The sequence below is a fragment of the Aphanomyces invadans genome (assembly GCF_000520115.1).
Source record: "Aphanomyces invadans strain NJM9701 unplaced genomic scaffold supercont1.6, whole genome shotgun sequence".
NCBI lineage: Eukaryota > Oomycota > Saprolegniomycetes > Saprolegniales > Verrucalvaceae > Aphanomyces > Aphanomyces invadans.
The window spans coordinates 1131800-1158847 of NW_008580151.1; the positions used below are offsets into that span (position 1 = coordinate 1131800).

General features: G+C 54.2%; 11 protein-coding genes across 16 annotated transcripts; 6 read left to right on the forward strand and 5 right to left on the reverse strand.

Moving 5' to 3' along the window:
* Positions 1 to 1145: 1145 nt before the first annotated feature.
* On the forward strand, positions 1146 to 5470 carry H310_04007 (hypothetical protein; the record flags this gene model as incomplete). The annotated part of the gene is made up of 2 exons (XM_008868116.1): positions 1146 to 2561; positions 2630 to 5470. The coding sequence occupies 2 exons, from the start codon at positions 1146 to 1148 to the stop codon at positions 5468 to 5470; spliced, it is 4257 nt and encodes a 1418-aa protein (XP_008866338.1).
* Positions 5471 to 5545: 75 nt separating this feature from the next.
* H310_04008 (hypothetical protein) lies at positions 5546 to 6541 on the forward strand (the record flags this gene model as incomplete). Its single annotated transcript, XM_008868117.1, has 4 exons — positions 5546 to 5647; positions 5694 to 5904; positions 5956 to 6003; positions 6057 to 6541. 4 exons carry the CDS (start codon positions 5546 to 5548, stop codon positions 6539 to 6541), a joined length of 846 nt encoding a protein of 281 aa, XP_008866339.1.
* A 100-nt stretch (positions 6542 to 6641) lies between these two features.
* On the forward strand, positions 6642 to 8507 carry H310_04009 (hypothetical protein). Of its 5 annotated transcripts, XM_008868122.1 has the most exons (8): positions 6642 to 6799; positions 6852 to 6903; positions 6958 to 7064; positions 7108 to 7343; positions 7437 to 7592; positions 7643 to 7892; positions 7938 to 8101; positions 8159 to 8507. In XM_008868122.1, the coding sequence occupies exons 1-8, from the start codon at positions 6685 to 6687 to the stop codon at positions 8462 to 8464; spliced, it is 1386 nt and encodes a 461-aa protein (XP_008866344.1). In that variant the 5' UTR covers positions 6642 to 6684; the 3' UTR covers positions 8465 to 8507. The 5 variants fall into 5 exon arrangements, with proteins under 5 accessions (XP_008866344.1, XP_008866343.1, XP_008866340.1 ...); XM_008868121.1 differs by having other exon boundaries at positions 6852 to 7064; XM_008868118.1 differs by having other exon boundaries at positions 6958 to 7343.
* Positions 8508 to 8535: 28 nt separating this feature from the next.
* H310_04010 (dephospho-CoA kinase) lies at positions 8536 to 9899 on the forward strand. Its single transcript, XM_008868123.1, has 4 exons — positions 8536 to 8733; positions 8812 to 9141; positions 9192 to 9428; positions 9472 to 9899. The coding sequence occupies exons 1-4, from the start codon at positions 8551 to 8553 to the stop codon at positions 9616 to 9618; spliced, it is 897 nt and encodes a 298-aa protein (XP_008866345.1). The 5' UTR covers positions 8536 to 8550; the 3' UTR covers positions 9619 to 9899.
* H310_04011 lies at positions 9416 to 12691 on the reverse strand. 2 transcript variants are annotated; one of them, XM_008868125.1, is made up of 6 exons: positions 12234 to 12691; positions 11275 to 12175; positions 10906 to 11207; positions 10692 to 10863; positions 10416 to 10648; positions 9416 to 10366 (listed from the first exon to the last, which is right to left on the reverse strand). In XM_008868125.1, the coding sequence occupies exons 1-6, from the start codon at positions 12627 to 12629 to the stop codon at positions 9713 to 9715; spliced, it is 2658 nt and encodes an 885-aa protein (XP_008866347.1). In that variant the 5' UTR covers positions 12630 to 12691; the 3' UTR covers positions 9416 to 9712. The 2 variants fall into 2 exon arrangements, with proteins under 2 accessions (XP_008866347.1, XP_008866346.1); XM_008868124.1 differs by having other exon boundaries at positions 10416 to 10863.
* Positions 12692 to 12713: 22 nt separating this feature from the next.
* Positions 12714 to 15450, forward strand: H310_04012 (hypothetical protein; the record flags this gene model as incomplete). The annotated part of the gene is made up of 4 exons (XM_008868126.1): positions 12714 to 13282; positions 13341 to 13549; positions 13607 to 14998; positions 15096 to 15450. Exons 1-4 carry the CDS (start codon positions 12719 to 12721, stop codon positions 15448 to 15450), a joined length of 2520 nt encoding a protein of 839 aa, XP_008866348.1. The 5' UTR covers positions 12714 to 12718.
* Positions 15451 to 15493: 43 nt separating this feature from the next.
* H310_04013 (hypothetical protein) lies at positions 15494 to 17153 on the reverse strand. Its single transcript, XM_008868127.1, has 2 exons — positions 15696 to 17153; positions 15494 to 15640 (listed from the first exon to the last, which is right to left on the reverse strand). The coding sequence occupies exons 1-2, from the start codon at positions 17126 to 17128 to the stop codon at positions 15562 to 15564; spliced, it is 1512 nt and encodes a 503-aa protein (XP_008866349.1). The 5' UTR covers positions 17129 to 17153; the 3' UTR covers positions 15494 to 15561.
* Positions 17154 to 17555: 402 nt separating this feature from the next.
* On the forward strand, positions 17556 to 18901 carry H310_04014 (hypothetical protein). Its single transcript, XM_008868128.1, has 3 exons — positions 17556 to 17956; positions 17998 to 18156; positions 18211 to 18901. The coding sequence occupies exons 1-3, from the start codon at positions 17564 to 17566 to the stop codon at positions 18853 to 18855; spliced, it is 1197 nt and encodes a 398-aa protein (XP_008866350.1). The 5' UTR covers positions 17556 to 17563; the 3' UTR covers positions 18856 to 18901.
* An 80-nt stretch (positions 18902 to 18981) lies between these two features.
* Positions 18982 to 22143, reverse strand: H310_04015 (hypothetical protein). The gene is made up of 10 exons (XM_008868129.1): positions 21545 to 22143; positions 21422 to 21492; positions 21203 to 21375; positions 21097 to 21149; positions 20959 to 21051; positions 20855 to 20908; positions 20635 to 20799; positions 20226 to 20570; positions 19462 to 20173; positions 18982 to 19417 (listed from the first exon to the last, which is right to left on the reverse strand). Exons 1-10 carry the CDS (start codon positions 22106 to 22108, stop codon positions 19038 to 19040), a joined length of 2610 nt encoding a protein of 869 aa, XP_008866351.1. The 5' UTR covers positions 22109 to 22143; the 3' UTR covers positions 18982 to 19037.
* A 285-nt stretch (positions 22144 to 22428) lies between these two features.
* Positions 22429 to 23057, reverse strand: H310_04016 (hypothetical protein). The gene has a single exon (XM_008868130.1). It carries the CDS (start codon positions 23006 to 23008, stop codon positions 22520 to 22522), a length of 489 nt encoding a protein of 162 aa, XP_008866352.1. The 5' UTR covers positions 23009 to 23057; the 3' UTR covers positions 22429 to 22519.
* A 323-nt stretch (positions 23058 to 23380) lies between these two features.
* H310_04017 (hypothetical protein) lies at positions 23381 to 26836 on the reverse strand. The gene is made up of 4 exons (XM_008868131.1): positions 26089 to 26836; positions 24681 to 26027; positions 23856 to 24631; positions 23381 to 23812 (listed from the first exon to the last, which is right to left on the reverse strand). Exons 1-4 carry the CDS (start codon positions 26815 to 26817, stop codon positions 23722 to 23724), a joined length of 2943 nt encoding a protein of 980 aa, XP_008866353.1. The 5' UTR covers positions 26818 to 26836; the 3' UTR covers positions 23381 to 23721.
* Positions 26837 to 27048: the final 212 nt, after the last annotated feature.

A 27048-nucleotide genomic window follows, 5' to 3' on the forward strand; every position in this document is an offset into this window, starting at 1 on the left:
AAGATTGTTGCGATTCTATTGGGTGATAGAGCTCGGCTGATCACTGAGAGTTCGGCCGATCACTGAGAGCCGACGTTAGTTGTAAAAATTTCGCGAGATACACTGAAGTTTACGAAGCTGAAATTCGGCTGATCACTGAGAACCTACGTTACCTTTGAATTTGATTCCTTTTATACTTGATGAGTTACCCATGGTGTAAAAATCGAGGCATCACTGTGTCTACATGGATTTGATATGGATGGATATTCTTTCACAAATCGGTTCGTCGATCGCGCTGATTGGCTAAAGAGTTATTGTGAAATGATTTGCTGCGATCAGGTAACAGCTCTACTTCAAATGGATGATTTTCATTGGCCAAATCCGATCTTGCTCTGCGAAGTGGCCAATCGGATCGATTCTATCCATTGAAAGACTATCATAAAACCCACGCAGTGCTCGAGGGAGCAGGACATGGTAGATTGAATCTCTCGTTCACACGACGACAGGAACTTTCTGCATTTGCCAAGCTTCCAGGCACGTATTGCTGCCCTTTGTTCATCCTATTATGGCTCATTGCAACACTCTCAAGTGTTGTATACACAATCGCCCCTCATGGTCAAGGCGACTCCACGCCCCATCGTTACCACTGGATACTACTAGTAGTACTAATGTTAGTGACCAATGTCGTGTTTTTGGGTTCTATCTGAAAAAACAAGCAAATCCTCACGTCACCTGCCAATATCTCCGATGCCTTCGAAACATATCCGATTCAGAGTATAAACACCCCGAATCTCGTCGTCAGTACATGCCCTCGCTTGGAACACGTCCAGCAGCGCACCAAGACTACCAATGGGATGGTTTCGGTGGAGGCTGGAATGTGTTCTTGGTATCCACAACATTGTGGTGCTTTTTTTCCGGTTGTTGCTCCACCTAGGACGTAACGCTATCCGGATATTCTACCCAGTCAAATCTAAAAGTGACTGAAAGTGTGGCGTAGAGAACAGCTTCTCGGCGCCCCTCCCGGAAGTCGGCGACCCCATCAAGCGTCCGACGAGCTGAAAGAGCCTGCAGGTCCTCGATCTAACTTGTCATTGGATTCTCCACACGTACTTTCGCGTGCCGAAGGACTCCTCTTGTCAGCTGCTAGTTGAGAAGCTCAATCCATCATGACATGGACATGTGACAAGTGCGAGTACTCGAAAAATGAAGACAATACCCCAGCGTGCGTCGCGTGCACGTCGCTGTCTTCCTTGAGATCAACGTCGACGTCGATCATGTCGCGCGCTAGCTCCATCGTGGCCACAAGCCACCCGGAAAACGATGTCGCGACCGTGATCGTGATTGAATTGCCCGCGAAACAGAAACTCGGTGTCAAGCTGATGCCGCCCAAGAATGGTGTGATCTGCAAAGGTCTGAGTATTGACAATATCGACAACCCCGTATTGGACGGCAGGGTTGCGCCGGGCGACTTGATAGTCGCCATTGGCGGGGAGTCGGTTGACAACCTCGGGTTTGGTGATGCCATCGAATTGATCCGCAAGATGCCGCGCCCATTAGCAATCTCGTTTGAGATTGTGCAGTCTCGTCGCGACAAAGTACGACGAAAGAAACAGCGCGAAGAAATGGAGTCCCTGGCAATGGGTGGAGACGGTGGGGCAGAGCTCCCGACATACGCCGTGGTGTTTGAAGAAGGGCCGATGGGTCTGAACTTGGAGGACGCGACTCGTTTCGGCATCGATGGTGCCGTCGTCAAGGCCGTGAAAGGCCAAGCCCAAGTCAACGGGATGATTTCGATCGGAGACATTGTGTGCAACGTGAACGAGACGGACGTTCTGTGCATGAGTTACACTGACGTGATGCAGATCATTCGAGACAGCAAAGTTCCTCGCACTGTCCAGTTCATCCCAAAAGATCATTTGGCGGACGTCCAACGGCTCAACTCGAGGCACTCGGAGCCGAGCATCAAGGGGGTATCGCCAGCGTCCACATTTCCGCTGAGGGATGGAGGTGCCAAACCGTTGGTCTCCAAGTATGAAACGAGTGCGCGCATTGTCAAGGACGTCGAAGATGAGTCCAAGTCGATTCAAGACATCATCCGCGACAACAAAAATGCGACGATCAAAAAAGGAACCATGTTCAAGCAATCGCGCATTGTCAAGCAATGGAAAGCGCGCTACTTCGTCTTGTCCGTGTCCAAGTTGGAGTTCTTCAAGAGCCCGAGCTCGACATCGTCTCGCGGCGAGCTCGAGTTTCTCCACCATCGCTGCACCGTGCGCGACATGCCAGGTGTCCCTGATATGATCAGCAAGTCACCGGCAGTCCCGGGCACGTATCTCCTGGAAGTCCAAGCCGACGAAAAGAAGCTCATCATGGCATGTACTTCGGAGACCGAGAAGAAAGCGTGGATGGACGCCCTCAAATTGGCAATCGATGCGTCCAGGACGATCTTTGCGCCACGATCGGCCTTCACAAGTGGCGACGGCAGCAGTCGGTTGTCCCAATTCGACTACGACTCGTTCCCGACGCCAGTGCTGCACGTCACCGTTGTGTCAGCGACCAACCTGGCCAAAGCAGGAAGCACGGTACATGCCCTACCATTCCTTCACGGAGCACGAAGTTTATTTTGCCGACTCATCATGGCATGTTGTAGGTTAATGCCATGTGCGAGGTGACTCTAAATGCCGAAACTTTCAAAACAACGGTGATCAAGAACCAGCGGTCGCCGGAGTGGAAACAGGACAACACTGTCACGTTTGAAGCAAACAAAGACGACAGTGTGCTCGAAGTTCGTGTATATGATGAGCATGGTCTGTTCCGGTCGTCCGAACTCCTGTCGACGCTGACCGTGCCGCTCAAGTCCCTCCCTAACATGCAAAAGATTCAAAAGGAGTTTCCCCTTGTACTGGGCAATCGCGCGGCCGGCGCAGTTCTGTCCCTGTCGTTCGAGTATGTGAACAAAGCGAAGGAGTTCCGAGAACGACATCGGTCGTCGAGCCGTGGAGCTCTCATGGGTGGTGACAACGAAATCGGAAAACTCAAAGCAGAATCCCAGCAAGCGGCCGACGACGCAGTCCAGCAAGCCCGGGAAGCAGATGAAGAGGCAAAGCTGCTACTGGCAGAAGCAAATGCCAAGGCCGAGAAGGCCGAACATGCCGCCCGGGCTGCACGCGAAGAAGGTCGCGCCGCAGTTGAAGCGGCCTTACAAGAAGCCGAGGAGGCCAAGAAGTTTGCCGAGCGTCAAGGCGAAGAAGCCAAGCGAAAGCTAGAGGAAGCAAAGGCGTTGATCGCCGCCAACGAACGTATCCAAGAAAAGACCAAGAGCTTGCCCAACGTGCAATACTCGGAGGCGTTTTTGCAATACCGCAAGATGCTGCTGGAGGGGACATATCGTGAAGACGACGTGCGCAAGCAAATGAAGGGTGACGGCATCGGGGATGTCTTGATTGATGCGTTCTTCGCCGATTTGCAAGCATCCGATTTGAAGATCAAGGAGCTGCAAGCCGAGGTCGAGAAGCTCAAGAGCGTTCGCAAGCAAAACAGTAACACGGGGGGTCGGTCCCAACAACATGCCGTTCCGGAGAACCTGTCGAACGACCAGGCGATGCTGCTGCGTCGGCTTCTGATTGTAGAGCGACAGCTCCAAAAGGCTGGGATTGCGATTGCAGAGGATATTCCGTACGAAGAAGCCAAGGCCAAAGTGGACACGATTGCCAGGCGTATGGGGGAGATCGGGTCCGCGGACGTGACACATCCGGACCCGGCCGTGCAAAAGCAACTGCGTGATGAGTACTTCAAACTCGAACAAGACATGGAGAAGTACAATACAGCTCTGATGTTGACCGACGAATTCGCCGCTGAAGAAGAACGCAAAGAGCGCGAATGGGAAGAAGAAAACTACGAAGAAAATGTCGCCGCGCTCAAGGCCATTCGCCGCATGATGCCTGTGGATGTGGCGTCGCGTACCGAAGCAATTCTACAGTCTGAACCTGGCCCGAGTGGGTTGAAAATGCCCCGAGACGTCGCGCTCAAGTTCAAACGTACGAATGTGCTCCAGATCCTCCGCATCAACCCGCAAGATCTGGCGCGGTCGCATCCGTCCGTGTTGGAGAACTTGCGCGTCACGGGGCTCAGTGTGACGGAGCGCCGCGCTCTGCACTTGCATCTCAAGGACATTGCGCTGCAGTGGGAAAGTCAAAAGGGCGAAGAAATGGCGAACCGTCGACTGCAGTTTTTCAAGATGCTCAAGGACACGTTCAAGACGGTTGTGGCATCGTACAATCGGCACGTGGCGCAGTATGGTCCCAAGGGCCAGCATCCGTACCTGACCCGGGGCGACGAATCCGGTGTTGGGTGTCCGTTGATCGGCAAGCAGTGCCCACTCAAGGCCGACGCCGCGCCCGCGTACGAGCTCGACCTCGGGTACCCCGAAGGCGATGTCTATGTCGAGTCCAAAGTACAGAAACCCCAAACGGAAGATGCCGGCGCGCTCGCGTTGGCCGAAGCGAAGCGGTTGGTCGCAGAGAAAACTGCCAATGCTCGCGCCGATACGCTCAAGAAACATTATAAAAACATCAAACTCGTCGCTGAAGCGAACGGCGCGTGCGAACGACTCGACGCGGAAATGGACAAGATCGAAGCGGAGCAAGGGCGGTGGTTTAAGCGACGATATACCCACGACGTGCAAGGGACGGCCAACGCCACCACGGTCAAGGTCGAGCTGGCCGACTTTTTGAACGTTGTCAACGAGCTCCGCTTGGCGACCACAATGTTTTGCGACCGGTCTGGGATGAACTTGACGGGGAAGCGCGACCCTGCCAACGACAAGCCGGACACGCGCAGTGTTGTTGAGTGCAGTCTTGCGATTCTGTTCTGCGATTCCCTGGTCGACTGCTTTGCAGGGATCATCCATCGACTCGAGCGCCTCAAGATCCAAGAAAAGCGACTGCAAAGCACAATCCCGGCGGTCGAATCGTTGGTAATGGAGCTGCGACAGCGAAGTGTCGCTACGATGGCGACATTTCCGCCACAGAAGACTCCCATGCGCAAACTGAAGCTACGCGCGGACATTGAAAAGGAAGTGAAAGATCAAGTGAACGCTGAAGCTGGTGGAGGGGCCGCCGCAGCACCGGCGCCAGCAGATGCCGTCCCAGTCCGTCCCCCGAATCCCATGCTCGCTAGCATTCGAGGAGGCCGAACTGGGCGCGGTCGGGGTGGTCGCGGCGCTCCTGCCGGTGACGACGAAGGCGCGCCCCCAGCCCGGCCCGATTTCTTGGCGAGCATTCGTGGCCGTGGGGGCAGGGGCGGAGTTCCGCCTGCCGGAGACGACGATGGCCCACCCTCTGGTGGCCGTGGTGATTTCCTTTCTGCGATTCGCGGACGCGGCCGTGGCCCCCCAGGTGGCGGCGACTTATTAGCATCCATTCGAGGGCGTGGTAGGGGCGGCAGAGGCGACTTATTTGCTGCCATCACAAGTCGGAAACAAGCAGAATAGACGGATAACAATAAATCGACTACGTACATATACACCTTGAGGGTAGCATCCGGATAAACCTGGATTCCAGGAACGATGGACGGCGTCGGCGATGCTCAAGGGGGACTGCTCGTGGTGATTCTTGACACGAACCCCATCTACTGGATGAACGAAAAGGAGTTTGGCTTGAAGCATGCGGTACGGTCGATGGAAATGCTACGCTCGTGACTCATACCAGGGGTAGATCGAGAGTGTTTTGCTGTATGTGAATGCGTACCTGTTGCAGCATCGCAACAATCGGCTTGTCGTCCTCGCTGCCCACGCCGGGAAGAGCGTGTTCTTGTTTCCTGACCCCGATGGTGGCAACCGAACAGGTTCTGCCGAGCAGTTCTCGAGCGTGCGGGAACAAGTGTGGCGAAAACTGGCCGAGTTGAGCACGTCGCCCATAGACGAAGGTACATGACCGTCACTTGCACAATCTTGTTCACAATGCGTACTTGTTCCAGCCAACAATAAGACGTCGCTGTCGGCAGCATTATCGCTTGCTCTGTGCTGTACGTGTACACCTGCCTTGGTGTTGAAATCCCTCAACAATGCGTCCTTGCAGTTATCAATCGCGCCATGAACGAGTCCAGGGAGCTCCAGCCTCGGATTTTGATCGTCGATAGCTCCCCTGACTTTGCCGAGCAGTACATTGCGATCATGAATTGCATCTTTTCCGCACAGAAGAAGCGCGTGCCCATCGACTCGTGTGTGTTGGCAACTGAGCCGTCTGCATTCTTGCAGCAAGCGTCGTATCTCACGGGTGGATTGTACTTCAAGCCAAAGGAGCGTCAAGGCTTGGTCCAGTACTTTCTTACGATTTGGCTGGCGGATACCGACACGCGGCAAATGCTTAAGCTGCCGACACAAGCGTCCGTCGACTTCCGCGCCATGTGCTTTTGCCACAAGCAAACGATATCGACTGCATTCGTTTGTCCCGTGTGCCTCTCGCTCTTCTGCGAGTTTAGTCCCGTTTGCTCGACGTGTGGCATCCGCAGTCAGGTCAAACCTCTCAAGGCAAAGCGCCCACTGCACCAGATTAGCCACTAACGTCGACAAAGCACACGTTTCTATGGAAAATTCCGACTGTTTCGACGAATTGGTTGAGTTTGATTGGTGGATTTAGCTAGTTTTGTACATTCCAGAAATTATCGAAATTTCGACGCGAAAGGCTTCAGCAAGATCTTCTCGTGATGGAGCCGCCAACGTCAACGACTCCCGAACCCGTGCGAGCGATCGTTGTCGGTGCAGGACAACGTGGACGGACGTATGCGCAATACGCACTAGAACACCCTGACCTTTTCAAGGGTAAGTGCCTTGCCAAACCGTCTTCTTCCCAGCCTCACGGAATCGAATGCAGTTGTCGGCGTGGCCGAGCCGCGACAGTACTGGCGGAACTACATGGCATCCACGTATGTTACACCACCCTTGTTTCGCTGGAGAATTTCGACTCTGACATGACGCAGGCACGACATTTCCTCGCAGTTCGTCTTTGAGGATTGGACAACAGCGGCAGCGACCCCCAAGTTCGCCGATTGTGTGATCATTGCGACTCAAGATGCCCTGCACGCAGGTTCTTCTATCCCATCTCTATCGCTCAATGATCCTTTGAATAGACCCCGCAGTGGCGTTTGCGGACTTGGGATACCACATTCTCCTGGAAAAGCCGATGGCCGTGACGAAGTCCGATTGCCTCCGCATTCATGCAGCCGTGAAGCGGAACAACGTGATGTTGTCCGTGTGCCACGTCATGCGCTGCAGTCCGTACTCGCTCAAACTTCGCGAACTTACACGCGAGATCGGCACCGTCGTCAACATCCAGCACATCGAGCCCGTCGGTTTCTGGCACCAGGTATGTCGTACAACAGTTGTGTGCATGCTTCACAGGAAGGATCTCCTTCCGCCATGCCCATGCCTTTGTATGGTCACAAATGTCTTGTTGAAGGTGCACTCTTACGTTCGCGGCAACTGGCGTCGGGAGGCAGATGCGACGTTCATGTTGATGGCCAAGAGCTGCCACGACATCGACTACATCCATTTCCTCATGGAGAAGCCACCTCGTGCTGTGTCGTCGTTCGGGTCGCTCGTGCATTTTCGCGCAGTACGTGCGCCTTCCCTGTCGATGGCATTGGGTTCAACCACGGTTCACAGGAGAACATGCCTTCCGGCGCGACCGATCGATGCCTTGATTGCCCCGTCGAGAACGATTGCGTGTACTCAGCCAAGAAGGTCTACTTGAATGTGCCTCCAATCGAAGTCTCACCCCCATCGACTGTCGATATTGGAAGTGTTAATGCACACGCCGTCGAAGTCGTCCCTCGCAAGAGTACTGTGCCATGGTACAATGGGGATCGCAGCGCCGCGGCGGGCTATCAAGGCTGGCCGTTGTCTGTCTTGCATGGTACGTCTCCTTGATGCGGACCGAAAATGCATTCATTCCGTCCAGACGAGCCGACCATGGACTCCATCACGGAAGCACTGCGCGTCGGTCCATACGGACGATGTGTGTTCGCGTGTGACAACGATGTCGTGGACAATCAAGTCGTCAACTTTCAATTCGCCGACGGCGCGACGGCATCGTTTACGATGGTGGCGTTCTCGGAAGCCATCGTACGCCTCTTCCCTGTACAGTCCATGGTAGCTTATCTGGACTTGGGTCCTGGCTAGTGCGTTCGAACGACCAAAGTGTTTGGGACAATGGGGGAGCTCACCGGCGACGGGCACTCCATCCGTCATTTTGACTTTGCGTCACGACGTACGACCGAGTACACACCTGTGTCGCGTCCGTCGACACAGTCCAAGTTGACGGGACATGGTGGTGCCGACTACTTTTTGATTGAGAACTTTGTCCAGGGAGTGCGGGCGAACGATCCAAGCGTCCTCCTCACGGGCGCCGACGAGTCGCTGCAGTCGCACCTGATGGTGTTTGCCGCCGAGGAGGCGCGCTTGGCCGACGCTGTCGTGCACTTTTGAAATGTTTCAAGTAATCTGATTGGTTGTTGCCATTTTATCCGGATATCATGCGAGAAGTGTCGTTCCCATTCTTCGAGGGGAACTCAATGGGCGACCTAGCTGCGGTGCCGCTGAACCCTGGAGACCTCTTCCGCACGACTCTGCTATCCACACTCACGCTGCTCGCAGGGTTTGGTGTGGGGTACCTCTCTGGCTATTTCCGCGCTCGCCCAATGTTGAAATATGTTGTGTATGCACTTCCCGTCGCGCTCATGTCGATGGTGACCTTGGTGGGTTGCACACGACTTATGTCTTCGCAAGTCCCTGCTTGCGAGTGTGTCCTGATGATGTCCATTGGATGCATGTAGGTCACGGATATGGGAGCGATCAACACTGTGCTGTTTTCCGTGCTTGGACACTACTTGGGCGACAGCTTGATCGCGGTGGGGCTCACTGGCGGTATCGCCACGGGCAAAAGTTCCGTGTCCGAGGTGTTTAAGAAACACAACGGTGTTATCATTGACGCCGACCTCATTGCACGGCAAGTTGTGGAGCCGGGAAAACCTGCGCACACGAAGATTGTTGCCATGTTTGGCCAGGACGTTCTTAACGCCGACGGCACGATCAACCGCCCGATGCTCGGCAGCATCATTTTCAATAACCCGAGCAAACGTCAGTCCTTGAACTCTTGCACCCATGTACGTGACATTGCGCGTCTCGGAAACTTTTGTGTCATGCTGGCGCATAGTACTACATCATCAAAGAGATGTTCGTTCAGCTGCTGTACCAACGCATCATCAAGCAGCGGAAGCTCGTCATTTTTGACGCCCCGCTGCTCTTTGAGACAAAGTTGCTCGAGTATTTCTGTGTTCCCATCATCGTTGTCGCGTGCTCGGAAGCCACCGAGCTCCAACGTCTGATGCGTCGAGATTCCATCACCAAAGACAAAGCCATCGCCCGCATCAAGTCACAAATGAGCATTGAGGTTCACTGGCGCGCTTCATCTATTGTTCACGCCGCGTTTATAGGAAAAAGTCAGGCTGGCGGGCGTCGTGATCGACAACAACGGGACGAAAGAAGAGCTAGAGGCCGCGGCCGAAGCAACGCTTCGATCGGTCGCACGCTCCATCGGTGCCGCCAGCGAGGTCAAGCCAGTTGTGCTTCCCAGCAAGTAATTGTCGAGCCGAATACCTTACACCAGTATGGATCGACTCTGGATCGTGAACTTGTTGGATAGTTAGAGGAATGTTTCGGTGGTTATCGTTGGCGCTACTTGATTTTTGACGAGGACGATGTAGCCTGCAGCAGCTTGGACGGCCGGGGGTTGGGCTCGATCGTGATGGCGTCTGGCATGGCCAGGTCCGACGTGGACGTGTGGCGTTCGATGACATGGCCGACTCGAAATGACTTTTCCTTGCGGATTCGTTTCTCAAAATACAACGTGGATGAGGTTGGTTTGGGGGGCAACTCGTCGACCGGATTCACCGACGTGGCGAGGCTGTCCACGATGCCATGGATCGACTTGTCTCGAGCTGGCGCGTGCCGCCGACTCACGGTTGTGTTATGCAGGGAGTGGACGAAAAACTTGCCGGTGTCTGGGTCAATTTCCGGCACCCCCGCGAGCTCGACGAGGTGTCCGTCGCCGTGCGTCGACATCCATTTGGACACGTCCAAGATGCGGCAGATGCAGTCGAGTTCCGATCGGTAGTCGGCGTCGCTGAGCTTTCCACACGCTTCATCGACTTGGCCGTCGCTGTCCGCTAGAGCACAAAACGCCACATCCCCCGGTACATTTGTGTGGAAGAACTTGACGTGGGCAATCGCTCCTTGAATCGCGTTCGCGTTTGGGTAGAGCTGCTGTCCGCACTTGATAATGGCCTTCCAGTGCTGCACGCACGAGATGTTGCCGGTCGAGTACCCGAGCTGGACAAGGTCTGTGTGAAGCAATGCGTTCGACGAAGAGGGGGTGTACCCGTCGATACGACATGATGGATCGGTGCCGGCGCACCTCGGGCCGGTCAAAGTCTGGCGTGAGAAAGGACGAGATCGATTGCAAGTGGGGGTGCTGCTTCTTGGGCGACTTCTTGACCCCCTTTGGCGATGGCGACACGTGCATGCAGTTGGCATGCAGCGCTTGCAGTGACTTCAGCGCCGAATCTCTCTGGGATTTGAACAATTCGGCTGGGGTCAGCTCCGGCAGCGGCGCTATATTGCGTTACGTCATCGTGTTCAGTCGACACGGACGCACCTGGCGCCATGGCCGGCGGGGTCCCCGTCGTGGCTGCGTTGAGTTGGGTTGTCGCCGCGACAAGGTCCATGCTCGTGGACTGCTTGGAACTGTTGGAAAAGCGACGCATTATTCGAGACGCGTCCGACTTTTTGCGTTTCTGCTGCATGAAGTGTCGAAAGTGGCGCTGGACCTACGCGACGTCGTAAACGCCGACGTCGTCAAGAGCGATGACCTTGATCGAGGCCGTCGTTTTGCCCATGCCCTTGCGCACTTGCTTGATCACGTCCTCGACCGGCGTATCGAGCAACTTGTTAAACTCGACCAAGTAGTCCTTCTTGAGGTCGTTCAGGGTCACGTCTGGCTTGACCTCGTGGTTCGCGCTCTTGGCTCGTCGGTAGTCGTCTTCTGCCTTGATCGGCTCGTTAATGCAAAAGAACGCCATGCCACGGCGGTAGTAGATCGTCGCCCGCATCGACAAGTTCTTGGCATACGTCAAGGCGAGTGTGTAGTACTCGATGCAGAGCCACATGAGCCCTACATGACAGCGCCCCATGAGGCGACCAAGGGAATCGTGGCCTTGCAAAGATGACGGGTCAGGAACCTTGGTCGTAGCATTTCGTGCCGAGATTGTACCAAAGCGCGAAGAACTGGTCGTCCGAGTACACGGTCGAGTGGCCAAATGTTTCGGCCAGGATGCGGGAGAACGTGTTGGTGGCGAAGAGATAGTCGCCTTCGATTTGCGCGCACCGAGCGAGCATGAGGTGGAAATCATTGATGGTGTATCCCTTGGGCACGAGGGATGGATCGGCCGTGACGAGCTCAATCAGCTTGGTGACGTGGAGGATGGCTTCGTGCATGATCGAGTTGGCCAGGGACACTCGAAAGAGCAGTGCGTGGCGGTCGACCACCACTGCCGGTTCGAGCTTGGATCCGTTGCTGGCATACGTCAAACTGAGCGACTTGAGCAGTTCGTACGGGAGTTCTCGCTCGCCCTTCATGAAGAGTCCCGCCGCGTACTTGACGATGAGCGAGCTGTCGGCGACGTTTTCGAGGTACGACAGAGCTTTGGCAAAGGACGACGTGGACTTTTGGAGGTGAAAAGCAAAGCAACGGTGGTAGCGGGGATACCGTGCGAGGAGGGAGTAGTGGAGGTCCCCTAGCGTAGCCCAGAATCGCCATCCCACCGCCACGTTGTCGTTGAAGAAGCTCGCTTGCTCGAGGAGGATCATAGCTGGCACTTCGGTGGCGATCTCTTCGCTGTAGCGAAACCCGAGATCCACGCGAAGCTTGACGTCGTACGTGTTGCGCAGCACCGCCTCCTCCAAATCGAAGACTGGCACGCGCCGCACGACCTTGATGAGTTTGACCCAATTGGACGAGTGCAATCGAGTGGGACCGCCTTGGATGGATCGCGATGGAGAGGTGACGGGTGACGGGACTGGATCAAGACATGGCAAGGACTCCGTCGCTTGCACCATCGGAGCACCTATGCTCAGCCTCCTCTACGATCAGCCCGTGATGGACACCATCTCAGAGTATGATGGGGGGCGCATGCAGTACCCTGCTGGCGCCTGGAAGACTTGGAAAGTTCTCTGCCGTGTGGGGTCGCATGGCGGTGCCGTCAGCAGCGATTCCTGGTGCGACCGTCGCGGCGGCCAGAGGAAGAGTGCGGTCTTCTGCGCGTTTTGTTGGAGGTCGCAGCGCCAGTTGCACGTTTCCGTCGGACTGTAAACTCAGGTGTATGTACTTCAAGACGGCGTGGGCCGCGTCCTCCTCGTTGGTATTGCTCGGCGTCGACAATGCCACGGCTGTGCCTTGATCGATGTCGAGTGAACAAGTCTTGTCCTTCCCGCAGGATGCGTGCAAGTGAAATCCCCCTGCAAGGGTCGGTTCGATCGAGACTGTCCACGACTCGTCTCCAACCGCGAGCGTGATTTGTGATGACGGTGGCGGCATGAGATGCCGTTCGTGGTCTGCCCTGACTATGAGCACCCGACGGTTGATGCGGACGCTCTTGGCAGGATGTATTTTTAGTACATTTGACGATGGACCGACGAAGCTCGCGCCAGCAACCTGCGGCGACAACGGGACCAGCATCAGCCAAGGCCATGGTTTCCCCACGTCGTCGCAGGTCGGCCAACGGGCATGGCAGTGCTGACAGGAACGTTGGCGAGATATTCGTCGACATCGAGAGTCCAGTTGGTTGCACATCCCACACCGCGAGCGGAGGCACGGCTCCGTCAGCCTGGACAACTTCTACGCCTCGAAAGTCGTCGATCCTTCGACGCGCAGCACTCCCGTCGGCCAACGACGATGGAGGGACACAAATCGGTGCGCTGTCCAAGGTCGAGGCCGAATTCGACTTTGCCATTATCTTCAAACCGTCCCGAACCGACGAGTTTGGAGTCGCCGAGGGGTCGGACCGGCGGCTCAGCATGGCTCCACCCGTCTCGTCAAATCTGAAAGCGTTTTACAAAAAGAATCCGCACAAAGCAAGCGCCGAGGTGCTGCGGCGTCTGCACACAGCGGGTCTGCAAACGAAGCGCATTCGATCGTTGGATGGGAAGAAGCTCCTGGTCAAAGTCAAGGCGACTCAAGAAGCGCTCGAGGTATGCTGTTTGCGTGACTCGGTCGCTTTCGTCGACAGGACCTCAACTGTGGACGCAGCACGGAGCCGAGCAAATGAAGCTGAAAAAGCAGCGACGATGCGACTTGATGTGGGTCGAGTTTTCCACGAAACTTCGGTCAACGTTTGTCGATTTTGACGCGACAGCCGCCCCCGAAGGTGTCATGCAATTCCTCGACAAGGACAAGCAGTCGATCGTGCACTTCTTACTGACATCGGACGAAGGCGGGGCTGGCCTGAATGACCACAAGTAAGGCGCCGCGCTGGAACAACTATCCCTTGGCCGCGCGATTCACAGCTCTGGTAGCGAACTGTTTGGAGCTGTCGTCGAGCACATGATGCCGCTGCACAAGGCGAACTTGGAGTATCTCAGGCATGTATGGGTCAGCTATTGGCGCCCATCGTCGCCAGCGTCGAATGCTTGGGTCGCGCGGGTGGCATGCCTTGGTCGGCTGATACGGCACTGCTTGAACCAGCCGCTGGACGACGTGGCCAAGTATTTTGGGGAAAAGGTCGCGTTCTACTTTGCCTGGGTCGAAATGTACACAAAGTGGCTGGTAGCGCCCGTTGTCGTTGGGATCTTTCTCTTTACCCAGCAAGTCGAGACTGCTTCGCTGGATCAGCCCTTGGCGCCGTTGTACGCGCTGTTTATGGCGGTATGGGCGTCGTCGTTTCTCGTTGCGTGGAAACGACGGGCCAACTCGCTGGCGTATCGGTGGGGCGTCCTTGGGTACGAAGACGACGAAGAGGTGCTCCGTCCGGCCTTCCGCCTCTCCACGATGTCCTCCCGTTGCAGCTGGAAGCGCTGGCTCAAGTACAGTGTGACGTGGTCAGTCGTCGTGGGCTGCATTGCTGCCATCTTGACCATCATGTACACGGCGTTCACCGCCCGCGATCGCGTCGAGGAAGAGAGTCTCGCCATCAAAAACAACTTGACGGCGACGCTGCAGCAGCACAATCTGACGCTGTCGTCGATCCATGACATTCTGACGCCTCCATTCTGGTTGTATTGCCTTGTCATGCCCATGTTGTACGGACTGTGCATCCCGCTGCTTGACATAGCATTCACGTGGCTCGCGACGAAGATGACGATTTGGGAGAACCATGCGACCGAGTCGGCCCACCAGAGCGCGCTCATCCTCAAAGTGTTTCCATTTCGGTGCATCCATGTGTTTGCTACGCTCTACTACTACGCTTTCACCGCCGGCAACAACCTGCTGCGGGTGGCCATTCAGCTCGCGACGTTCATGTTGTCGGGGCAAATGTGGAACAACGTGGTCAAGACTGGGGTGCCATTGCTCCGTCGGCGGTACCAATTGCGCCGGAAACGCCAGGCCACGACCAAATTGCTCGACAACGACCAGCGCCACAACACTGGCGGCGGCCTCGCAGCGGGTGGATCAAACATGGAATTGCACGGACGCTCCACCGTCACGAGAGCCCAGCACCAGTGCCTGCGTCTCGAGCATGCGACGTCCGAAGTCTGGGACGAGTGCCATCTTGACCCCTACGACACGTTCGATGACTACACGGAGATGCTTATCCAATTTGGGTACGTGAGTTTTTTCACTGTCGCGTTCCCCCTCGCCCCGTTGCTCGCGTTTGTGAACAATGTCGTGTCTCTCCGCGTCGTCGCATTCAAACTATGCCACACGACGCAGCGCCCGCGCGCGTACAAGGCTAGCGGCATCGGCATCTGGTAAGTCCATCGTTGAGTTCGCCATGGTTGCTCGGATTCAACGAGCGCGGGTGTGGCCATCAACCTGTCGAAATGTCACGCGCAGTGCTCTCGATAGGTTGCCCGTCCTGCACATGATGTCTGTCGTTGCCGTCATCACCAATTGCCTTCACGTGGCTTTCACGACAACTCAAATTGAGCAGTACTTGCCTGGCATCACACCGTCCGCCAAGGTGTGGGTAGTTTTTGTGGCTGAGCATGCAGTCGTGGCGCTCCAATTTTGCATCGCATTTGCGGTGCCCACCATGACCCCAGACGTCGCGGCCAAGGTGCGGCTCGAGCGCGCGTTTGCCAAGAGCGCGACGGCGACGTTGGTGACTTCGTTCCACACGTCGCCGCCGCAACATGGTGAAGTGGAGGATCCACCGGACGAAGCGGCCGCGGAAGACATAAACGTGGAGCTCGTGCTTTAGCCCGTGGAATCGTGCAACGACCAGAATTAGACAACTTAAGGCACAGCGCAGCAAAAGTTGCCATTGCAATTGTATATTCAGAGTTACCAGACCTCATCTCGAGCTTCGACTTCACCGTTGGCGCTTTTTGTGGGCACAGCACGGGCCAATATACTTCGCATCCGTGTCGGCCAGTGCATGCAGTCGCTCCCTACAAAGGACACGGTTGCTCAGAGATAAAATTCCTCGACATGAGTTGTTCGTACGCATTCATGAGGGGGTCGCAGAAGCTGTGCACCCACATTTCGCACCCGTCGCAGCACACAAACTCGCTCGCATCGTCGTCTTCGTACGTTCGATTGCACACAGGGCAATACTGTCCCTTCGCGCGTAGCTCCTTTTCCCGGGGGGTTTCGATCGGTAAGATGGCGGCCGAGTCTTTCTTGGAGGATTTGCTGGCTTTGGGCGTCACGCGAGGTGAAGCGTCCCGCGACCGCTTCTTCGACTCCTTTCGACTTGATCGAGACGTTGGAGGCGGTGGAATCATGTCGGCACTGTCGTTGTCGTCGTCGTGCACAACAACGAGGGGGGTGAGCGCCACAGGATTCGATTTCTTCGGGGAAGTGGTGGATCGTTTTGGAGACACCGCCGGAGAACCAGGAGCGGACGACGAGCTTCGTTTCGACTTTTTCTTCTTCTTCTTGGACGATTTTTTCGTGCTCTTTTTGCGCCGTTTGTCGTCGCCTGTGCTAATGTCGTCTGCTTCGTCACCTTCTGATTCAGCTGCGCTTGCCACAGGAACTATTGGTGTGCTTACGGCGGGAGAAGGGGCAACAGGGACGGCCGCCGCCATCTTCTTCAATTTGGACGACTCGTCCTTCACGGCCTTGGACATCAACGCTTTCTCTTTCTTTTTCTTGGACAGCTGGCCAGCTCGAACTTTCGATCCGCACGTGCGCTGCACGTAGCATGCAAGACATATGTCTTCTTTTGGTATGATGACCTCTTGATCAGGGGCGAGTGTGTCTGGAATCTCCACGACAGCATCGACTTGGCGCCACAACGGGGAGCTCATTGCCCCACAATCAATGCAAGTCTTGCCAGTGTCCATGGCTAGCCGTTCCTCGTCCAGTTGAGCGGGCGTTTTGTCAGGTACCTTGCGTTTACGTCCGCCGCCGCGCCCCGGACCTGTCTTTGGTGTGTTTTTCAGGGCAAACTCTTTGGGTGGCCACACGCGGTCGCGAACGGACTCCTTTCGAATGATCTCGCCGTCTTCGTTGCGTGCTGCATATAAGTACATGTGCGAGTTGGAGCAGTAGTGAGGGTTCTTCCCATCCAATCGAAAACATTCCCGCCGTTGGATCTCCATGAAGGCATCGATACGACGAAGTGCCGGTACGTCGCGCTCATTCATAGGCGTGGACTTAGACTCACGTTCCAGTTGGTAGCGCAGCGCACTCGCTTCAATCGATCGCAAGTGGCGCAGACGTTGGTATGCAGACGAATTTCCCCACGACGACGGAAACAGGAAGTTGACGTCGACAAGCGAGCACTTCGGGACTTGAACGGCAGGTTCTGTGGCTTCATCGGACTCATCTAGAGCCACAGAGACGGCGTCCAGCACGGCCGGCTTGACCCGCGGCGCCTGCGCATGTGGAGATTGTGCAAGTGAATCACACTGCGACTGCCCATCAGACATAATTATACGTCGGCACCAATTAAATACGCTAAATACCCCCCTCGGCATCACCATACTTTGTTTTAGATAAATCCAGTCTGCCATTCTGAGCCTCAGATATTAAATTCGAACCTCTCCAACGAAATATCGTATTTAATCTCGTAGTATCCGGATAACCAAAGTTCAACCAGAATTGCATGGGTATCGACCAAACAGGCGAATTCCATGTCGCATGGACACAATTCGCATGCCCGCGCCGTGGAAGGAATCACTCGGGCTACTCAGATGCCACTGCCGTGCCAAGCGCAGCCACTTGACGTGTATGCATAGCGACGCATGATAGTTGTCGGGTTGCAGAACGTCGTTGAGTCCAATGTCCCATGACATTTGACATGGAAGCTGACTTTATCCGGATGTTGGTTGAAGGAAACCACGCGAAGATATTTTTCAACCATCATGGTCAATTCGATGGAGAACCCGGCACCGCTCCGTCGGTTCTTCGACGCAGGGCCACTTGCGTTCAATGCAGAGGATGACGAAGAAAGTCGTGTACAGTTGATTGTGTGGGTTATCTCTGGAACGTTCGTGCTGACTGCGCTGATCACGTCTGTGAAGCTCATTCGGAATCACTTGGTATATTTCACGAAGCCTTTGGTGCAGCGCAAGATCATTGGGATTCTGTGGATGGTGCCTATTTACGCAACGACGTCGTGGTTGTCACTTCGCTTTAAAGACTGGTCGCTGTTTCTCGACATGTTTCGCGATTGCTACGAAGCGTATGTGATCTATCTTTTTCTCGCGTTGATGGTGGCATATCTCGGAGACGGCAGCGACGACCGCGTCGTGCGGGTATGTTACATCCCTCTCCACTTTTCTTGACAATGAGGTAGATTCTACGAACGCTACCGGACCTTCCTCATCCATTTCCATTCAACTATTGCAACCAACCCATCAAGATGGGCAAACGGTTCCTCCGCGATTGTAAAATGGCTGCGATGCAGTTCGTGGTGCTGAAGCCACTGACGGGATTGCTTGCGATTATCTTGGAGGTACTCACGCATTCCATGCTTAGAGAGCATGCTGATCTCGACCAACATGTCTAGAAATTTGATATGTACGGGCAAGGTCACTTTGTCTTGAACCGAGGGTACTTGTACCTCTCTTTGATCATCAACGCCAGCGTCACTTATGCGTTTTACTACCTCGTGCTCTTCTACTTGGCGCTGGGCACACACCTCAAGCCGTACAATCCCGTGCCTAAGTTCCTCTGCGTCAAAGCGGTGCTCTTTCTATCGTACTGGCAGAGCGTCGTCCTTGCCTTCCTGTCGCGGTTCGAAATCATCCACCAGCTCGGCTCCTGGACGACGGACGACGTGACAAATGGGATCCAAAACGTCCTCATTTGCTTTGAAATGATGGTGATCGCTGTCGTCCACACGTACGCGTTTCCATTCGAGTCGTTCAAGAACGATGACGTGTTCTCGGATGCGCTTGACAGCGGCAGTCTCCGCGACAGCATCCTGTCTGAGAATTTTGCCTTCGATGACGCGCTTCGCGATTTCAACGAGGTCATGCCGATCGTTCTCCCGTCGGGATTCAAGCCGTCGTCCAACTCGAGGCGCAGCGACAAGCTGCTGTCCCCTGCACGCGGCGGGAAAGTCACGAAAACCAAAGTCACGGCATACAAAAACCTCAACACAAACAGCGCCGTCGCCCCCGAAGACGCCGATCGTGGGTGGAAACTTTGAGTTGGCCATGAGCCCCGTGTAACTATATATCCACCTTCAACCAGTACGTCGAGTGTTGTAGCCAAGCCTCGGATGCCATCGGACAGCAACCTAAACTGCCATGGCGACGACGCAGCGATTCCCCCAGTGATTGCTTGGGCCCATGACAAGATATTTATTTACTGGTACGTATCTGACGGGTCTCAGCGCGCGATGGACGGGTCATGGAGGATTTTGAAGTCCCTCATGTCGTCTTGGCCGACCAGCTCGAGGCCCTTGTCGTTGGCCAAGTGAAGCATGCAGATGAAGTAGAACGACACGGTGACATTCGACGGAACTTTCGGCGCGACTTCGTGGACGAGTTCTTCGAACGACACGACATCGTCGGCGGCCTTCTTGTTTAGTTCGAGGTTGGCCGTGCCGGTCGTGAGCTCTTGGATGGATGCGTCGTCGTCAGCGTTGTGAAAAGGCAGCGAGTCCCAAATGCTTTCTTTCAGTTTCTTGACGTCGACGCGTTTGGCAAACCGTTCGTACTGGATGTCGACCTTGTCGACGATGCGATCGGCTTGGATGAGTCCAGACACTATCACAAAACGGTGTTGCATGGTCCACCGACTCGAGTCGTACCTTGGAAGTCATCCTCATCGTTCAAGTAGTCGTTCCCGCCGTCGCCAAAGTCGACGCCGTTGTCGTCGTCGTGACGGGCGTGGCTGAATGTAGAAGTGGGTTGATGGTAGGTCGTGTGGGTGTTGGACTTGTTCGGCGCCATCATCGACGCGAACATAACATTTGACCTGGGCCGAGTGAACAGTTGGTAGAATCGCTCGACCTTGATGTGCATGTCGACAGGATGGACAAGCTCGGCCGCCTTGCTCTCGTTTCGCTTTAATATCGGCGCCGAAATCTCCAACGACGACTTTTGTTTGGGCTTTTTCAGCGCTTGCGCCACTTGGGCAGGTGCGAGACTAAAGTTGAGCTTGCCTGGGGTGGGGTGTCGCTGTTTCGACTGTTTTTTGCCCTTGATTGGCTCGTCGTCGTTCTCGGCAGGAGGTTTGGCGGGACCATCCGGGTTACGCACGGCACTCTTCTTGATACGAATTCCAGGAAGCTTGACTTTCCAATGCTGTGGACCGGCCCAATTCTTGAGCGTCTTTGCGTCAAAAAACGAGTAATCGTCCATTTGCTCGGCGTTCACAGACCGCATCAGCGCACTTTCGAGCAAATACGCCGTTTGGTCTTCTTCGTCGTCAAAGTTCAAAGGCTTTGCAATGACAGGCTGGTCTTCCGGCTCGTCCTTGGTCGTCGTAGCATTTTCTGCATGGACTGGTTCATCGTGACCCTAAGTTTGACATATTTACTCTTGCCAGATCTCGGTTTTGGACGCTACCAACCGTGCAGACACGAGTGTTGTGGGGAGTTCCAGTCTCATAATCTCCCATTTCGTCGTCTCCACTCATGCCAAAATCGGGTTCGTCCATGGCGTGATCGTCGACTTGAGTTGCAACACCAACCTCCATCGACCTTTCCTGCTTCCCGCTGGTCGATGCTGCTTCCAGCTCCTTTCGAGGCGTCTTGCGTGGAGTGATCAATCCTTGCGACAACATTGTCAAGCGCCGGTTGTGGCTCGACGCAGTTACATCCAAACGCGGCACTGAAATCTTCTTGTCAAAGTATTCGTTGTTCATAGTTTTCAACTGGTCGTAAAAGTGTTCCAGCTTGGGGCAAATGTCAAACGACTAGAACACATAAATCATTTGGTCAGACCTCGACGTTGCCATGGCAAAAAAATCTCCAACGTACTTCAACAACCGTTGCCGACGAGCGCAATTTCTTCGTGAGCCCCGAAATGTTGATCATTTTCCGAGGCTTGGAATCGTCCTCCACGGGCGGCTGATGCGAAGAGCTGTCGTTCGCTGCCTTGACGTTACTCGAATCGAGCACGATTTTACACCCGTTGTGCACACTCTGGTTCAGCCTTCATCTCAGCATGCTTTCAAATGCAAGGAAGAAGGTAACTTACCAAGTTGACCATGAGCATTCCCTTCGCTCCTCCTTCGTCAAATGCTTGGGACATCTATAGGCAATTTCCTCGTGAGTTGGTTAGTGTATCTTGCAGAATCTTACCTTTTGAAAGAGCGGGTCGACTTGAAATTCCAAGTCAACGGATTTCATGTTGATGTTCTTCATATTCGTCTCGATCGTGTTTGCCACCGTCAGCTACACCATCAGGTATAAACCATTGAAGTCTTGTGACACATCCACCTTTTTCGACGTTGCACGGCGCTCGCCAACGTCTTCGTCGTCGCCACCGTCATCTAGACTGACGAGTAATGACCTGGCATGAAGCATTCAAGCTAGAAACTCTTACGTTGAGCCGATTCGTCTCCACGAGTCAAGTTTTCGAGCACCTTGAACGACGTATTCCACGTGTCGTCGACGCGGTATGAGTAGATTTTGACACTGGCGTCAAGGGTGCAGCTGGCCTTTTGAAAATTGTACGTGTCGCCAGCAGCGGCGCTTTCAGGTAGCTCATCTTCATGGCTACATGGTGTGTTATCATTTCGACGTCGGCACCATTGGGACTCACCGTTTTCCGCTCAGGATATCGTCAATGTGATCAATTAGGTGCAGCGACCACGAGTTCTTCGAGTTGATTTTCTAACCATTTCGATTTGATCAGGTCTCGAGTTTGCAGAGAAAACCAACGCACGTTCTCAGAAGACATCTTGATGATCGTCGAGTACATTTCGGACACGTATTGCTTGGCTTTGGCATTTGGCGTCAACGACTTTCGCCGCGACTGGAACGTTTTCGAGTTTCTTCTCCGCCGACGGCGTTCCATTTCCTCTTCCGTCAAAACACGTGCAGGTGGTGGAAGGACTGGACCTGTATCGCCACCAGGCGACCCTCGTTTCTCAAGCTCGACACTAACGGCAGTTGCTTCTTCAAAAACGCTTCGTGACGTTGCCTTCTTTGGCGGGGTCTGAAACACATCGTTCACACGGCATAAGTTCGATGGCGCGGGAATCGAGGGTGCATCGTCGTCGTCATCGCTGTCAACATGTTTCGCTGCTTTGGCAAATCCTCTCTTGCTCGGATGCTTGTCAACCTTCCTCTTCACTGCCAATCTGGCGGGGATGACGTCATTCGCTTCACTATCTTCTTCGCACACCGTTTGAACTTGCCGGCGCATCTTCTTGCGGATATCCACTGGAGTTTGAGGTGATAAGCTGTCATGACTGCGCTTCAGCCTCTCGTCGCTGCTGCTTTTCATGGCGATCGATCACTTTGCGCAAAAGTGTATCGAAAGCAGTCGGCTTTTGAAATTTCAAAACAAACAGGTATCCGGATCCGGAAAATATACTAGTACATGGACGGTAGTACTAACCAAAGGCGATTAGTACCATCAAAAGATCTTCCTGCATGTACATTCTCGGTGCCGTGGAAATCGATGCATGCATATCAATGCCGCTCACACTTTCCGAGTTCCGCACATACGCAAGCTGCAAGGACGATCTTGCCCTTGGCAGTGCGTGGCTCGCAGCCTAAGCATGCACCCCACTGCCGAGGGGAATGTACGCGTCCACACGGCAATGACGAAACCATCCATATATTATTAAGGCCATTTCGGTCGCGTTTCGCCGCTAACTTGGGGAGGACATTCGACTGTTGAGGTAGCTCTGGCTTAACCCGACTCGGGCCACTTGTTCTCGTCGCGGATGAACTTTTCTTCTTCGGGGGTGAACGGTTGTTCAATGCCAAAAATTTCGCGGATTTGGTCGGGCGTCTTGCCAAAGATAATGCCAGATACCTTTGCACACGCCAGTTCCAACAACGGCTTGATGTCGAGGTAGTTGGCAGCCAAGATGAGCTCAAAGATCATCTCGTATGGCTGGTTGATGAATTCGAGATCCCACTTTTCGACCACTTCTTCGAACGATGTCACGATGGGCTTTGGAATGTCCTTCATCGGGTTGACATGATGGTACTTGATGAACTCTACGACCTTGACCAACACACTGGTCTTGACGTTGGGGAGAGGGAACTCCTGTTCATCTTCCACGCCGTCCTCCACTTGTTCCTTGATGAGCTTGCTGATCTTGGCCACTTCCAGAGGCACTTCGAACGATTCTCCCTCCGACGAGAGCAGGCGGACCACTTGTTCGTTTGCCATGTTGGCGTTCTTGACAGAAAAAATGATGTTGGGGGCTACTGCGTCGCTGCCGTTAAGAATTTCGAAGATATATACTCAAAGCCATACAATATTTTGCCTTTACTTCGATAATTCGAAATTCGGTCTTTCGTTGTGGTTGACGGCAGAGGATCGCTCGTCGATCCCAAACCATCATGGACACCCCAACATCCCTTCGTCCACGCACATGCGCAGGATCTTGTACTCGCAGCGTGCACTTGCGGTCATTGGCGCTTCATCGTATGGACGAGGTCATCTTCTAATGGTCGAGGGAACCACTTCGATACATTGGTTGAAATATTAATAGAAAAATGCTCAAATTTCAGGTGAGTGTGGAAATAATCCTGAATTGAATGAAGTTGGACACCTCCAGTGCTGGCCAAAGCAACCGTCGCACAACAACCCGACGACACATCAGCACTTTCGATCGCCCTCAAGCACCTGTGGCGAAACAAGTCGCTTCTCGTCGAGGTCACTGCAGTTGGGTGCATACTTCGAGATTCTCGACATGTCATGCCCAGTCTGAACGCGCGGGACATGTTGATGGGGTTCAAGGTCATGCTCCACTGTGGTCGACCATCATGCCGCGCGGTCGATTGGGGTAGCGCATGCGACGTCGATCCATACCTGAAGCCTCAGTGACATCACAATCATCACGGATTTTGTTGTATTCAATGCAGTGAGTCGTATACGAATTACAGACTCATTTGGACTTTACTCATGGGGGCTGCACGTCGTACATGCGCTCCTCGACCACTGCTTCCAGTGCTCTTCGCGGATATGTCGCTATTCAAACACGATCATCATGCTGTCACATCATCCATCGTACCTGCGATCGCTGCGAGCAGACGTTGGGCGCGAATCCGTCGCCCCGCTGCTCTTGGTACTACCAGACCGAGTTGATGTCGAACCAGGAGGGAGGGCAGGAATGTGCAAGTTGAGCGCTTTGACACTTGTCTGCAGCACATCGCTGAGCTCTGGGAATTCGTGCGCGAGTTGTCCGAGCGTGTACAACAACCCATTGTTGATTTCTTTCGCCGTGTGAGCGTCCAGGGCAACTTCTTCGATCGTGACCGACGCAACATCTCGCTTGGATCGGTAATCTCGCACGAGTTTGTCCATGCGCTTGGTCACTTTGTTGACCTTTTCCTTTTCCAAGTCAAGCTCTTTCATCACCTGTGTGTGCGCCGCTGTCAGATTTTCGTTGTGTTCCTTGAAATGGCGGTGTTGAATCTCCATCTCTTGAATCCGATTGTGCTCGGACTCGATTTCCATCTGCAGGCGCTGCATTTCCTTCTTCCGTTTGAACAACGTGTCTTCCGCCGCCTTGACTTGGTCTTCCAGCTGGTTCATCTTGGCGGCTTCTTCGCCGACCATGTCCGCACGATGGAAACTCTTACGATACTCTGTGTTGCGCCCTTCCAAGTGCTGCAGTGTCTTGGTCAGCGCGCGCACTTCTTTTTCAGCCACACGAATCTTGTCGTCGAGCTCGTCGCCTTCGCGCTGCAGTTCTTCCCGTCGCTGTGCAGCTTTGATGACAAAATACGCCTGACTTCGCTCCTGGCCGTCTTCATCGGCGCTTCCGAACGGACTTGTTTTGCACAGCTACCAAACGTCGTCAGGACGAGTCCATTCATGACGTGTGGGAGCTTACCGTTTCGAATTTTGCCTGCAGTTTCTTGACTCGCATTTCCCGCTCGCCGTACTCGACCGAGATCTTATGCCGTTCTTCTTCCGCGGCTTTCACCTGAGCGCGCTGGACTTCGCGATGGACAGAAATCTCCTTCTTCCGTTCATCCATGCTCTTCTTGAGCTGGAACTCGCGGTTTTCGAGGGAAAACACTTCGTCTGCGCGAGAGTTCAGCAAGTCCTTCAGGCGCTTCACCTCGAGCTTTTGCAGATCTGCCTGCACAAGCAGCTCTTCCTTCTCGCGCAATATGGCGCGCAACGAGTTGGTTGCGCTTTCGTTTTCAAGTTCGTGTTTGGCGATTTTGGCTGTGATTTCTTCACGCGTCTTCAACAACGCCTTCTTCGTTCGCTCTTGAGCAGTACGTTCGTCACTCAGCTTCTTGCACTGCGTTTGAAGCATTGTGTACTGTGCGAGCGCTTCGTCAAATTCGACCTGCAGCGCATCAATTTCTGCTTTCAGGGCCTTCGTTTCGTCGGCAGACCGTTCTCCAGACGCCCGTGACACCTTGCGCTCCATTTGCTGGATCTGAAACTCGCCATTGTACACCAGTTCTTGTTGACGTAGTGCTGACTGGTCCAACAACTTGATTTTGGCCAGCAAGTTGCGGTTCGCCGCTTGTCCGCCCGAGATTTCCGCAATTAGCCCAGCTTCGCTTTGGCGCAGCGTGAAGAGCGCCTGACTTCTCCGGAACATCTGGTCCTTGAGGAGCGCGATTTCTTTGTCAAAGCGCTTCGACTCTCGTTCCATCGCGTCCAGGTCTGCCTCCGCATTCTTCGCCAGTGTTTCAGCGTCCTCGGTCGAGGTCATGCAGGAATCCAAGATCTTCTTGGTCGTTTTGTACCGGTTCCGATTCACGTCCAAATCTTCTTTCATTGATTCCAAGTTGGAGCTCTTGTTGGCATTGTACGATCGCTGCTGGTTGAGCTGTGTCACGGCACTCGTGAGTTGGTTCTTGAGCAGCTCGACTTGATCGCGGAATTCCTGCAGTCGCGAGTTGGCTGCCATCAGGTCGGCGCGTAGCTTGGATTGTAGCCGTTCCTTGGCTGCGATTTTCAGCTGCAGTTCATTGTTGTCCTGTTCCTGCAGCTTGAGTCGGTGCTTGTGCTCGCTCAAGTCATTCTTCTTTTCGTCCAGGCCTAACTTCTTGGCAGCAAAAGTTTCACCGGCCGCAGCGATCTCGGTGTCGCGGCGCTTCATGGTATCGATCGTGCTTTGCCATTGCTGGACAAGCTTCTGGCGCTCTTCATGCATCGACCGGAACTCCTCGGCAGTCTTGTCGAGTTCGATCTGCTTGGCTTGGGTCTCTGTAGCCTATTGAAATATGTGTCATTTGCACCTGAATAACGCTCTTGTGAATATGATTTTCACGTACTTCGTTTTCAACCAACTGCTTTTGGGTTTGCAGCGTCTTGGTCAACTTTTCAATTTCCAACGTCAGCTCCTTGATGCGCGAGTCGTCGGCTCGTGTGTACTTTTCCAGCGCCAAGTTGTCGTCTTCCTTCTGCTTGGCCGCCATGGCCCACTGCTCCATCTCGTCTTGGTTCCAGTTCATTTGCATCTTGAAGTTATCCATGTCTTCGTTTCCTTTAAAGAGGAAATTCTGAATCGCATTCAACTTGTTCTCGACTTCGTTGTACTCGACCTCGAGCCTCTTCAGCTCTTGCTTGACGCGACCCGCTTCTCGGTCGCTCACTTGGCGAAGATGCTCTTCCGTTGAAATCTCCTTCAACTTGGAGTTTTGCAACGATTGCGTGTTGGTCAGCTCCTGCTTGACATTCTTCAAATGCTCGTCCATGATGGTGTATCGCCCGACAGCCTCGGCGATTTCCTGCTTCACAATGTGCATCCGTTTCTCGTTCGCTCGGATTTGCGCATGAAGTTTTTTGTTCGCTTCGTCAGCGAACAGCGGGAGTTCATCGACCATCGACACGATCGGAACGTCTGCGTTGCTTGCAACTTCCTCGACGTCGTTTGCTTCGTCGGCATCTTCGTTCGTTTGTGCACGGACAGTACCGTCGGATCGTTTCCACGAGTACGACGAAGGCTCCTGCTCGGGCGCACCATTGCCGTCGTTCATGCTCGGGTCGTAGTCGTTCTCCATCTTGACCCGGCTGTGTCGGTTTCTCCATGGGCAGTTTCACCTCAAGTTGTATTCACGTGCGACATTTCGGATACGTATCCGGATCAGTTCATTGCCATCACAAGTGTTTTTGGGAAAGGCAGGTGAGCCTGGTCTTTACACTGATGAACCACCAAGTGGGAAGGCGGCCGGCTCGACGACACCGTCGGGATGGCCAGCGGATCACATGAGGCGGTCTCATTCTGATGTGTC